This window comes from Salvelinus sp. IW2-2015, unplaced genomic scaffold (assembly GCF_002910315.2).
Source record: "Salvelinus sp. IW2-2015 unplaced genomic scaffold, ASM291031v2 Un_scaffold1401, whole genome shotgun sequence".
Lineage (NCBI taxonomy): Eukaryota > Metazoa > Chordata > Actinopteri > Salmoniformes > Salmonidae > Salvelinus > Salvelinus sp. IW2-2015.
Genome location: NW_019942884.1, coordinates 36,208 through 50,701, shown reverse-complemented (window position 1 = coordinate 50,701; position 14,494 = coordinate 36,208). Strand labels below are relative to the sequence as shown.

Below are 14,494 nucleotides of genomic sequence, written 5' to 3'. Positions count from 1 at the left end.
CAAATCCAGCTGTGTGGTGCCCACCGCTGGCACCCCTCCCAAACACATTCTATGCCCGCTTCGAGGCAGACAATGCAGAGCCATCCAGAAAGACTCTCGTTGCTCCGGACGACCAGGTGCTTTCGCCTTCCAAAGCTGATGTGAGAAACTTTCGAGTGAATACTCAAAGCCACGGGCCCAGATGGCATCACTGGCCGCGTCCTCCTGAGTGCTGACCATCTTCTCTGACATATTCAACGTGTCCCAGGCTGTAGTCCGTGCTGACCAACTGGCGGGCATCTTCTCTGACATATTCAACGTGTCCCTGTCCCAGGCTGTAGTCCCCACCTGTTTAAGGACACCATCACAGTGCCCAATATGATCAAACGAGGTGACGTGCCCAAATGACTGTCGCACTCACCTCGGTCATCATGAAGTGCTCTTGAGAGGCTGGTCATCAAGACCAGCATACTAGGCACACTGGACCCATTCCAATTTGCCTACCGCTCCAACAGAGCCACGGAAAATGCTATTTCCATCACTATTCACACAGCCTTAACACACCTGGACAACAGGAACATCTATATGGGAATGCTGTCTAGGAATGCTGTCATTGACTACAGTTCATTGACCACAGTTCAGAGTTCAACACTATTGTTTCCCTCCAAGCTCAGAGCTCTGTACATCACCCTCTGCAACTGGATCCTGGTGTTCCTGATGGGCAGACCACAGGCTGTGAGGATCCGGCAACAACACCTCTTAACACAGAGGTGTGTGTCCTCTGCTGTACTCCTGGTTCACCCACTATTACGTGGCTATGCGTAACAAACTCCGTCAAGTTTGCTGACGACACCACTGTTATAGGCCTGACGATCAACGACGAGTAGAAAGGAGGTATCTACTTATCTCCCAGGACAAATTTAGCATGTGTCAGCATATGGTCTCACAAGGGGTCTGAGGATCTCATCTCGGTACCTAATGGCAGTCTGGCGAGCACATGGAGGGCTGTGCAGCCCCCCAAAGAAATGCCACACCATGACTGACCCACCGCCGAACCGGTCATGCTGGAGGATGTTGCAGGCAGCAGAACGTTCTCCACGGCGTCTCCAGACTCTGTCACGTCTGTCACATGTGCTCAGTGTGAACCTGCTTTCATCTGTAGAAGAGCACAGGGCGCCAGTGGCGAATTTGCCAATCTTGGTGTTCTCGGCAAATGCCAAACGTCCTGCCCGGTGTTGGGCTGTAAGCACAACCCACCTGTGGACGTCGGCCTCATACCACCCTCATGGAGTCTGTTTCTGACCGTTTGAGCAGACACATGCACATTTGTGGCCTGCTGGAGGTCATTTTGCAGGGCTCTGGCAGTGCTCCTCCTTGCACAAAGGCGGAGGTAGCGGTCCTGCTGCTGGGTTGTTGCCCTCCTACGGCCTCCTCCACGTCTCCTGATGTACTGGCCTGTCTCCTGGTAGCGCCTCCATGCTCTGGACACTACGCTGACAGACACAGCAAACCTTCTTGCCACAGCTCGCATTGATGTGCCATCCTGGATGAGCTGCACTACCTGAGCCACTTGTGTGGTTGTAGACTCCGTCTCATGCTACCACTAGAGTGAAAGCACCGCCAGCATTCAAAAGTGACCAAAACATCAGCCAGGAAGCATAGAACTGAGAAGTGGTCTGTGGTCACCACCTGCAGAACCACTGCTTTATTGAGGGTGTCTTGCTAATTGCCTATAATTTCCACCTTTTGTCTATTCCATTTGCACAACAGCATGTGAAATTTATTGTCAATCAGTGTTGCTTCCTAAGTGGACAGTTTGATTTCACAGAAGTGTGATTGACTTGGAGTTACATTGTGGTGTTTAAGTGTTCCCTTAATTTTTTTGAGCAGTGTATATAGTTGGTTCAGAGTTTGTTGTGATATTTCAACCTGTGTGTCTTGACCTCGTCTGGCGTGGATGGACAAAATCAACATGGCGTGCGTGCCCCGGTGTAGTCAGCATGTCAGGATGGCTCGCAGCATCGTCAAAGACCCCACACATCCCAGCCACGAGCTGTTCGCTCCCTTACCGTTGGGCAGGTGCTATCAGAACATAAAATCTGATACCATTTTAGGCTCTGAGTTTCTGTTTACGAAGCCATCAGACTGCTGAACAGTAGAACTGAACTGACCTGCTCTGAGTTCTACACACACACACACACACAGACACACACACACACATCCATCACAACTGCTACTACTAACGTTAGGTTCTTCGTCTTCACAATTTAAACACTTGCTCCTTTAACCAAAATATTGGACTATAAATTGTGCCGTCCTGTATTATACTTTATACTTTACCACTTTATACTATTTATTCTATTCTACTGAGACATTTTACTTTATGTTCCTATTATCTTTCATAAATGTATTGTTGCGTTGTCCAGAAGGAACCGGCAAGTAAGCATTTCATTGGCTGGTGTATCCCGTACATACGATTTTAATAAAACATGAAGCGTGACCAGCCATTTTGAATTATTAAACGGGCTCATTGAGACTGACATCAAGATGGATGCCCTTCTTCTTATAGACTAGACCTCTCTCTGCACATCTTGGAATTCAGAGGAATTAGATAGGTTCTGTTGAATTAAACTAAACTCAATTCCCGTGGCAATTAGAAAGGCATTGTTTGTCAGTGCATGGTGACAATAGGCCTACTTGTAAACATTCTGTAGTTGATTTTTCTATGTTTTGAGGAATGGTCACACAAGTGCTAGGCTATATGGATAGTAAATCCATACTGTGGTTAAATTGACTGAGTTGATGCAATGACAAATAGTTTACATCAAAATAAAAACTTGTAGACATAATTTTTTTATGCCCCTTTTTAAACTACTACTATACAAAAATGAACGCAACATGCAACAGTCTCAACTTATTTTGTAATTTAACCTTTTATTTAACTAGGCAAGTCCGTTAAGAACAAATTCTTATTGACAATGACTGCCTACCCCGGGCCAAACCCGGACGAYKCTGGGCCAATTGTGTGCTCCCAATCACGGCCAGATGTGATACAGCCTGGATTTGAACCAGGGTCTGTAGTGACGCCTCTTGCACTGAGATGCAGTGCTTTAGATCGCTGCGCCAATCGGGAGCCCACTAGACGGACCTGGTCAACAGTAGTGCATAGTCTGTGTTGGAAGGAATAGGCTAGGGGCTACACTGCACTCTCCTCCACTAAGAGACCTCTTTTGGTCTGCTGCTCATCAGGGAAATAATCAAAAGGATTTTCCTGAATACCGCCATTCTCTCGCCTCCACACTTTGCCTTTCTCGCTCTCTCGTTCTCTTTCTGTCGCTCGCTCTCTCTCTTTCCTGTCCCGTTCTTTTCTTCTCTTGCCCTCTTTCCTATTCCTATTTCCTCCCCATTTGATGCAGTGATTTCTCTCTTGCTCGCTCAGTGTGTGTTGTCAAAATATTCAAGGCATTCCTTTAAATCGTTCTCCATTTTTAAACATGCCGACGGCCTGACATCTTTCTACACCTATAGAAGCATATAAGGCTGGCTTTCATTTTCCTAAACTGATGAATATATATATTTTTTTAAATAAATGGATGATTTGATTGGCCCTTCAAACTGGATGCCAGTTCCACTGCATTGTTCTCATTGTTCCCCTCTAATCAGGGACTCATTTTAGACCTGGGACACCAGAGGCGGGCGATTTCCCCTCTAATTGTAGTTGGCACATTGTGGTTTTTGACTCAACCGTCCTGAAGTTGGAGCTGAGCCAATCAGTGGACTTGGGCAAGGAGAAACAAATATCTCACTCCTCCGTCGCGCCCCCCCTGTAGTCGTAGTACTATCAAAGATGGTGGATAAATTAAGTTTACCATGGGAGGGAGGGGGGGGGGGTGGTCTGTTCCTGTCTACTTAAGGGGGCGGCTCCCCCATAGGCACCAATGCGATAGCAGCTGGGTCTGGTCTACTTACTAAATTGATTTCAACTTGAGCCAGAAAGATGCAGAAAACGCAGCGAGTGGGGTGTCTCACTTCCTTATCCGAGCTTGATGGCAGCAGCCCAGGTCTCCACTTTGTCCTTTGATTCCATCTAATGTGAGGGAGGGGGGGGAATAGAGAAAATGGAGATCGAACTGTTTGCCAAAAGTGTATGTTTAAGCAAATAACCACTTTCGTAGTTAGCTACAGCGTTGTTTAGTTAACAAAGTCAGAACACACATGCTTTGATATCAATGGTAGTAGGCGTAACAGGCTGACCACACCGCTCGCGTTGCAAAATAAATTTAGAAATCCATGTTATTCTATTATTGCACCCACACTGCTCGCGCGCGCCAACGAGCGTCTGCGTTGCCAAGGGCTAAAATAGAAATCAGTTCTATTTCTGACGGAGATCGCGCTGTAAGTCCTGCCTCTCCCATCTCCTCATTGGTTTATAGAAGCGGGTATCCACGTGCCATCTCCTCATTGGTTATACCCACGTGGGTGATTGAAAGACAAACTGTTTTGCAAGTTGTCATGGTAATACTATGAAAGTGTAGATGCCAATCACCATATAAGTTCAAAGATGAAAAAGCCTGGAAGGAGGAGAGATGACTAGAAACGATTCGGTTGACCGTTTTATGTGTGAATTGATTGTCGGAGTAGAGGACCTTGTGCATTTCAAGTAAAATAACAACTCAATGTTTATTTCCCAGGACAAATTAGCTAGCAACAGCATCTAGCTAACTAGCTAAATTGCCATAAATGTTTAATGCTTTTCGACCTGTCCCCAAATTAATGTCATTGGTTCATAGTTTTGTTTTGATATTTTAACCTGCGTGTCGTGATCGCGTTTGGTGTAGGGGGGCAAAATATATTTATGCACGATGGTGCGCAGCCGGTTTTGGGTTCCGTATGAGCGTTTTGACGAGCAAGGAAACGTGCCGCGCGGCGTTGCGCTAGTTAAGTGCTCTCCGCGGCAGACAGCCGTTCCGGCTAATACCTGTCCGTCACAGAAAGTTATGCTAGGCCTACTAATCTGAACAGTCTGTATGTTAATCATTTGTGGATCTGTCCTCTTCGTATTGCTGGAGGTCAACAAGTAGGCTGCTAGTGATGTCATAATAGTCAGGTCACCGATGACAACAAGGCATGTTGAATGACTGGTAGGCTAGTCGTCAGATCTGATGGATAAGGTCAGGGATGGCGATCTGAAACAAGCTCATTTAGCCCTAGTTCAGTTCATATTCCACATTTCCTACAGTAAGATGGACTACTATGTTGAATCCAGTAATTTAATTATTCAGAGTTCTCCCCAAACAAAATTGTAGCCAGTTTACATTTTCGCTAGATTATCCACATGAAGACACCTACTAATTTAAGAATAATCATTATCCCTAAATTGAACCCCCAAAAATGTGTCGTTGAGACCACCTCAATTTAATTTAGGATCCAACATTGTTTAAGAGTCTCTATTCTAGGTTTCAGGAAATGGCAATTAAATGTAAAAWWWTWTWTWTTTTTTAAATGAATTAGGAGGAAGTTGACTCTCACCCTCCGGACCTCCCCCTACCCATCCTTAGGCCTACATCAGCACCACCAAAATGTAGTCACAGCCACGGTACTGACTTTCCTTCTCTCAGCAGTCACACCAAACCTGATCTCTCTCTCTCTCTCTCTCTCTCTCTCTCTCCAGTCAGCAGCCAGCTGCGGGGGTGGCCTACACCCACCCTACCACCGTGGCCAGCTACACCGTACACCAGGCACCGATGGCGGCCCACTCCGTGGCAGCAGCCTACGCTCCCACCGGCGCCGCCGTTGCCGTAGCCAGGCCTGCCCCTGTCGCCGTGGCAGCAGCAGCCACTGCCGCAGCCTACGGCGGGTACCAACCGGCGCACGCCACCGCTGACTACGGCTACGCACGCCAGCCGGATGTCCCCCCGCCGCCCCCCCCGGTCACGTCCCAGAACTACCAGGTAGGATACCAGGTAACTAACATCCCACCTCAATGTTATATTCAACATGTTAGCGTTTTGGAGTTTCACCTTTAAAGCTTTCATAATCCCCAGGCTGGGCAGTGTTCTGAGGCAGTTTTAGCACTAGTCCWAAAAAGGGTTGCAAAACAGCATTGTGGGAGATTAATTTGAAGCTTCAGGATTTGTTTTTGAGAACGTCCCCTCCATTTTGTTTTATATATATATATTTTTTTTTAAAGATTTAAAGTCACACAGAAGTTGTTATTTTTCTCCTCCAAGAATCCTCAAGTTGATTGAATCAAGGTGTTGGACGTCACATCTGCCTGTTCCTTATTGTGTGAAAGTCTCCGTCAATCTGGAGCCCAGATGCTGTTGGGCTGAACGATGGAGAGAACTGCTTTGGTTTAAACTGCAGCTTGTGATGTTATTTTTACCCCAGAACTCCATCTGTCCAGTAGTTATCACAACTCTACTGACATACTGCCTGTTAATTACTATTCAGCGTATGCTGTGATGACTACACTAAATATGTATTTAATTAACTTCTCTAGGGTACGTGAGACGGTAGCGTCCCACCTCTTCAACAGCCAGTGAAACTGCAGGGCGCCAAATTCAAATACAGAAATACTCATTATAAAAATTCAGAAAACAAAACATATTTTACATAGGTTTAAAGATTAGCTTCTTGTGAATCCAACCACGGTGTCAGATAAAAAAAWWTTAAAAAATGCTTTACGGCGAAAGCATACCTTACGATTATTTGAGAACATAGCCCAGCAGACAAATCATTACAAACAGTAACCAGCCAAGTAGAAGAGTTATCAAGTCAGAAATAGATAAAATTAATCCCTTACCTTTGATGATCTTCATATGGTTGCACTCAGCAGACATTCATTTACTCAATAAATGTTCCTTTTGTTCGATAAAGTCTCTTTATATCCAAAAACCTCTGTTTTCTTCAGTAATCCACAGGCTCAAACGCAGTCAAAACAGAGACAAAAAATTCCAAATTGTATCTGTAAAGTTCATAGAAACATGTCAAACGATGTTTATATTCAATCCTCCGGTTGTTTTTAGCATAAATAATCGATAATATTTCAACCGGACAATAACGTCGTCAATATAAAAGGTAAACAAGAAAGGTACTCTCTCGGTCGTGTACATGAAAAAGCTCTGTGACACKKYAGGGTCCACTCATTCAGACTGCTCTTACTTCCTCATTTTTCAGAATACAAGCCTGAAACAATTTCTAAAGACTGTTGACATCTAGTGGAAGGCATAGGAACTGCAATTTGAGTCCTAAGTCAATGGATACTGTAATGGCATTGAATAGAAAACTACAAAACAAAAACTACTTCCTGAATGGATTTTTCTCAGGTTTTCGCCTGCCAAATCAGTTCTGTTATACTCACAGACACTATTTTAACAGTTTTGGAAACTTTAGAGTTTTCTATCCAAATCTACCAGTTATATGCATATCATATCTTCTGGGCCCGAGTAGCAGGCAGTTTAATTTGGGCATGCTTTTCATCCAAAATTCCGAATGCTGCCCCCTACCCTAGAGAAGTTAAGCACATTGGCTTTGTCTGCTAGTCTAAAGAAGTCCCCTAATGCACTCATGACCTGTAGCTAAAGGCTACTTCCCTCTTCTTCGGGCCTTCTCCATGTGTGCAGCTGCACATTCCCCAGCATGGATTTAACAAAGCGAAAGAATCAAGATGCTGAATGTACTGAAACACCCCTTGTTGATCTCTGTTTCTTTTCCCTGACTCCACTGTGTCTCTGTTTTACAGGACTCCTCCTCCTCCATGTTTCTTTTCCCTGACTCCACTGTGTCTCTGTTTTACAGGACTCCTCCTCCTCCATGTTTCTTTTCCCTGACTCCACTGTGTCTCTGTTTTACAGGACTCCTCCTCCTCCATGTTTCTTTTCCCTGACTCCACTGTGCCTCTGTTTTACAGGACTCCTCCTCCATGTTTATTTTCCCTGACTCCACTGTGTCTCTGTTTTACAGGACTCCTCCTCCATGTTTATTTTCCCTGACTCCACTGTGTCTCTGTTTTACTGGACTCCTCCTCCTCCATGTTTCTTTCCCCTGACTCCACTGTGTCTCTGTTTTACAGGACTCCTCCTCCTCCATGTTTCTTTTCCCTGACTCCACTGTGTCTCTGTTTTTACAGGACTCCTACTCCTACGTACGGCCCACGGCCCCAGCGGTAACCTACGACCCTAAGCAGTACTACCAGCAACCCGTAGCTAGCTCTGCGGTAGCCGCTGCGGTAGCCGTACAGCCCCAACCCACTGCCGAGTCCTACTACCAGACCGCCTCCCTCAACACATCCTGGGACACCACGTGGAAGAAAGCTCTACCAGGTGATGATGGTCGGATAGTTACTACTATCAATGAAATATGTTTTTCGAAAGCCCTTTCTACGTCAACAGGATATCAAAGTGCTTTTACAGATACCCTGTCTGAAACCCCAGAGCGAAAGCAATGCACAACTGCACTCCTATTCCTTTGTGATTTTACACATTTCATTTTATAAATGTTAATGGTAGTACTAGAATTAATAATTGTCCTTTATCCATAGTCACTTGGATGGAGATTATTATTTCAATATCATTCTACTGTATTGTCCCGATGTTTATCCTGTACTGTATTGTACCCATGATTATCCAGTATTGTATTGTATTGTACCCATGATTATCCAGTATTGTATTGTATTGTACCCATGTTTATCCTGTATTGTACCCATGATTATCCAGTATTGTATTGTACCCATGTTTATCCTGTATTGTACCCATGATTATCCAGTATTGTACCCATGATTATCCAGTATTGTATTGTACCCATGTTTATCCTGTATTGTACCCATGTTTATCCTGTATTGTATTGTACCCATGTTTATCCTGTACTGTATTGTACCCATGTTTATCCTGTATTCTACTGTATTCTACCGTATTGTACCCATGTTTATCCTGTATTGTACTGTATTCTACTGTATTGTCCCCATGTTTATCCAGTATTGTATTGTACCCATGTTTATCCAGTATTGTATTGTACCCATGATTATCCTGTATTGTACTGTATTCTACTGTATTGTACCCATGTTTATCCTGTATTGTAGTACTGTACTTAACAGGTGAACTCTTGACCAACATCAAGCTCTCTCTCTCCTCCTGCAGACAGGCTACATAGCTTTTGACCAATTTCCTCCCTTCTGTAAGAGAGACGTACATTAAGAAATAACCTGATTTTAAAATGAATGTCTCTGCCTCTCCCCCTCAGCCCCTAAGACAGGCTACAGCCAGGCCAGTCTGACCCCCTACACCCAGACCCAACAGTCTCGTCAGGTGACGGCCATCAAGCCTGTTACTCCCTCCCCCGCCTCCTCCACATTCTCCATTTACCCCGTGTCCACCGTTCCGCCTGCCGTCGCCTCCGTCGTCCCCTCCTACTCTCAGAGCCCCACGTACTCCACCAACGCAGTCACGTACTCTGGTAAGCACGACATGCAAGCCGTAACCAGTATGCACTACCTGCCAACTACCTACTCGACCAACGCTGTCACGTACTCCCAGAGCCCCACGTATAGTACCAACCCCGTCGCCTACTCTGGTAAGCATTCAAATACAACTAGACCTATAAAATTCTCTTAACTTTCCAATAGAATTCCCACCCAGGTTTTCCAGATATATTTTTTGGTTTCTGGGGGAATAAGCTCCAACTGAGAAACCTCCAGCTCCAACCAAGCCTTCTGGGAAACCTATAGGAATCCTGGGATTGTTACTGGAAATGTGTAGTTACACCACGCAATGCCCCCCCCAACTCCTCAGGCTCCTGGCCTGTGCAAAGTTGGAAGTTAGATGTGTGGGAATTAACCCCTCCCTCCTCTCTCACCCCCCCCCCCTCCAGGTACGTCGTACTCGGGCTATGAAGCAGCGGTGTACTCTGCTGCCTCTACCTACTACCAGCAGCAGCAGCAGAAACAGGCTGTGGCAGCAGTCGCTGCTTCAGCAGGCTGGACAGGAAGCTCCTTCACCAAGAAAACTCCCTTCCAGGTCATATTTCTATTCCAATGTTTTCTGACGACAGTGAGCTCCGAAAGTATTGGGCCGGTGACAATGTTTTGTCTCTGTACTTCAGCACTTTGGGATTTTAAATGGATACTATGAGGTTAAAGTGCGAAACGGTCAGCTTTAATCTGAGGGGATTTTCATTCAGATCGAGTGAACTGTATTWWTTTWTTTTTTTGTACATAGTCCTCCCATTTTTAGAGGACCAAAAGTATCGGATAAATTCACTTATGTGCGTTAAAGTAGTAAAACGTTTTAATATTTGGTGCCATATTCATAGCACGCGATGATTACATCAAACTTGCGACTCTACAAATGTGTTGAATGCATTTGCTGTTTTTGTTTTGGTTGTGTTTCATATTATTTCGTGTCCAATAGAAATGAATGGTGAATAATGTATGGTGTCATTTTGGAGTCACTTTAATTGTAAATAAGAATATGTTGCTAAACATCCCCTACATTAATGTGGACGCTACCATGATTACAGATTATCCTGAATTAATCGTGAATAATGAAGAGTGGTTTTGGTCACCTAAATACTTTTGTTCTCTTAAAATTGGATGGGGGGGGGTAACAAATGTACAAAAAGTGCTTTACTTCCTAAACGGTTTACTTGATATGGATGAAAATACTGTATAATTATAAACCCGTAGTCATTGTAATAACCTCCATAGGCATTATTCTATTTCAAATCCAAAGTGCTGAACTACAGAGCCAAAAACAAACTTAAGTGTGTGTGTGTGAATAAAATATCACAAATGTTGTGCACAAATTTGTTTACATCCCTGTTAGTGAGCATTTCACATTTGCCTAGTTAATCCATCCCCCTGACAGGTGTGGCATATCAAGAAGCTGATTAAAGGGCTTAAAAATAAAAAAATTGTCTTAATTTGCAACGCTCACTGAGTTTCTTACTGCCTCTGGAAGCAACATCAATAACTGTTCATCAGGAGCTTCATGAAATGGGTTTCCATGGCTGAGCAGCCTCACACAAGCCTAAGATCACCATGCACAATGCCAAGCGTCGGCTGGAGTGGTGTAAAGCTCACCGCCATTGGACTCTGGTGCAGTGGAAACGTGTTCTCTGGAGTGACGAATCACGCTTCACCATCTGGAAGTTCGACAGACGAATCTGGGTTTTGGTCGATGCCAGGAGAACACTACCTGCACTAATGTATAGTGTCAACTGTAAAGTTTGGTGGAGGAGGAATAATGGTCTGGGGCTGTTTTTCATGGTTCGGGCCCCTTAGTTCCAGTGAAGGGAAATCTTAACACTACAGCATACAATGACATTCTAGACGATTCTGTGCTTCCAACTTTGTGGCAACCAATTTGGGGAAGGTCCTTTCCTGTTTCAACATAATGCCCCTGTGCACAAAGTGAGGTCCATACAGAAATGGTTAGTTGAGATCGGTGTGAAAGAACTTGACTGGCCTGCACACACAGCCCTGACCTCAACCCCGCCAAACACTTTTGGGATGAACTGGAACGCCTTTAAAAAAAGAAATATTTAACTAGGCAAGTCCGTTAAGAACAAATTCTTATTTACAATGACGGCCTACACCTGCCAAACCCGGACGACGCTGGGCCAATTGTGTGCCACCCTATGGGACTCCCAATCACGGCTGGTTGGGATACAGCCTGGATTCGAACCAGGGACTGTATTGACACCTCATGCAGTGCCTTAGACTGCTGCGCTACTCGGGAGCCCATTACACTGATTTTAAAGTGGATTTAACAAGTGACATCAATAAGGGATCATATCTTTCACCTGGATTCACCTGGTCAGTCTGTCATGGAAAGAGCAGGTGTTCTTAATGTTTTGTCCAGTCAGTGTTTATTTAATTTTTACCCCCCCCACCAGAGCAAGCAGCTGAAACCCAAGCAGCCCCCCAAACCACCACAGATCCACTACTGTGACGTCTGCAAGATCAGCTGTGCAGGACCCCAGGTGAGCATAGACCCCGAGAGGTGGTCCTCTATCTGTCCCTCACTCAATCTATCAGTCTTTCATCCATCTCTCCTCTTTTTCCCTCTCTCTGTCCCCCCTTTTCAGCCCTTTTCTCATTCCTCTGTCTTTAGGTTAGCACAGAGACTCATACTTACCTACCTGTCCTTAGGGTAGTATGGAAATGCGTACTACTTGTTAGTTTTTCTCATCAAGTATGTTCATAATACATGATGATTAATTCCATTGACAGATTCTATATGCCACTGCCCCCCCCACCATCCCCCACCCAACCCTCCGATAGAGGTTTAGCTCTATCTAGAGAGAACTGATTTCTCCCTCTCATCCACCCAGACCTACAAGGAACACCTGGAGGGTCAGAAGCACAAGAAGAAAGAGGTGGCCCTGAAGGCCTCCCAGAGCAGCAGCAGCAGCAGTAGTGGAGGAAGCTCAGCCCGGGGGACTCAGAACCAGCTACGCTGTGAGCTCTGTGACGTCTCCTGCACCGGGGCAGATGCATACGCTGCACACATCAGAGGGGCCAAGCACCAGAAGGTAAGGCTCCTTGGTCAAATGGATTTATAAAGCCCCTTGTTTACATTCGCGGTTGTCCCAGTGGTTTAGAGTTACCCGGCCTAGACCCACCGACGAGGTCCAGGAATACTGAGTGTAATGGATATGGTTCTAGGCTCTATACTTAGCCTTTTTTTGTATTGTTCATGTCCGTTTGCATCAGGACAAACTCTTATCAAATACATCCACGGCATGTCTCGGGGGGGGGGGGCGGCTGTTTTGGTCACCCAATAGCACTCACTTAGTCTATGATGACGTCACTCATTTGGCCAGTGTCACTCTGCAGTGTCGTGTTGATTCCATAACATACGCTAATATTAATACTCATCAAGTGACATCAATAAGAGATCATAGTTTTCACCTGGATTCACCTGGTCAGTGTCATGGAAAGAGCAGGTGTTCCTAATGTTTTGTACACCGAGTGAGTGTATGAAAAAAATGTACATTTGACGAACTGACTTGTTGGAAAGGTGGTATTCTGTGACGGTGTCACGTTGAAAGTCACTGAGCTCTTCCGTACGGGCCATTCTAATGCCAATGTTTGTCTATGGAGATTCCATGGCTGTGTGCTCTTTGTACATGTCAGCAACAGGTGTGGCTGAAATAGCCTAATCCATTGTGTGTGTGTGTGTGTGTGTGTGCTCACACAGTACCAGTCAAAAGTTTGGACATCCATTCGTGTTTTTCTTTATTTGACTGTTTTCTACATTGAAGAATAATAGTTAAAACTATGAAATAACTCATATGGAATCATGTAGTAACCAAAAAAGTTAAACAAATCAAAATATATATTTTAGATTCTTCAAAGTAGCCACCCTTTGTCTTGAGGACAGCTTTGCACACTCTTTGCATTCTCTCAACCAGCTTCACCTGGAATCCTTTTCCAACAGTCTTGAAGGAGTTCCCACATATGCTGAGCACTTGTTGGCTGCTTTTCCTTCAATCTGCGATCCAACTCAACCTAAACCATCTCAATTGGGTTGAGGTCGGGTGATTGTGGAGGCCAGGTCATCTGATGCRRYACTCCATCACTCTCCTTCYTGGTGAAATAGCCCTTACACAGCMTGGAGGTGTGTTGGGTCATTGTCCYRTTGAAAAACAAATGATAGTCTTACTAAGTGCTCCCGAGTGGCACAGCGGTCCAAGGCACTGCATTTCAGTGCWAGAGGTGTCACTACAGACGCTGGTTCGATCCCGGCTGTATCACAACCGGCCGTGATCGGGAGTACCATAGGGCGGTGCACAATTGGCACAGCGTTGGGCTGTGGTAGGCCGTCATTGTAAAATAAGAATTTGTTCTTTAACTGACTTGCCTAGTTAAATAAAATGTGCAAACCAGATGGGATGGTGTATTTCTGCAGAATGCTGTGGTAGCTATGCTGTTTGTGTGCCTTGAATTCTAAATAAATCACTGACAGTGTCACCAGCATCACACCTCCTCCTCCATGCTTCACGGTGGGAACAACACATGCGGAGATCATCCATTCTACTCTGTGTCTCACAAAAGACTCGGTTGCAACCAAAAATCTCACATTTTGACTCATCAGACCAAAGGACAGATCTCCACATTTTCTAATGTCTATTGCTTGAGTTTCTTGTCCCAAGCAAGTCTTCTTCGTATTGGTGTCCTTTTGGTAGTGGTTTCTTTGCAGCAATTTGACCATGAAGGCCTGATTTTTCACGCAGTCTCCTCCGAACAGTTGATGTGTCTTACTTGAACTCTGAAGCATTTATTTGGGCTGCAATTTATGAGGCTGGTAACTCTAATGAACTTATCCTCTGCAGCAGAGGTAACTCTGGGTCTTCCTTTCCTGTGGCGGTCCTCATGAGAGCCAGTTTCATCATAGTGCCTGATGGTTTTTGCTACTGCACTTGAAGAAACGCTCAAAGTTCTTCAAATGTTCCGCATTGACTGACCTTCATGTCTTAAAGTAATGATGGACTGTCGTTTCTCTTTGCTTATTTG

General features: G+C 45.0%; 1 protein-coding gene across 1 annotated transcript in view; it reads left to right on the top strand.

The window, feature by feature from the left end:
* The window catches only part of LOC112070713 (zinc finger RNA-binding protein-like), a 56,826-nt gene that overhangs the window by 11,881 nt on the left and 30,451 nt on the right, over positions 1-14,494 (top strand). The window contains 6 exon segments of the mRNA XM_024138155.2: positions 5,651-5,942; positions 8,111-8,303; positions 9,220-9,432; positions 9,847-9,992; positions 11,872-11,958; positions 12,310-12,510. Coding sequence (XP_023993923.1) covers positions 5,651-5,942; positions 8,111-8,303; positions 9,220-9,432; positions 9,847-9,992; positions 11,872-11,958; positions 12,310-12,510 — 1,132 coding nt within the window.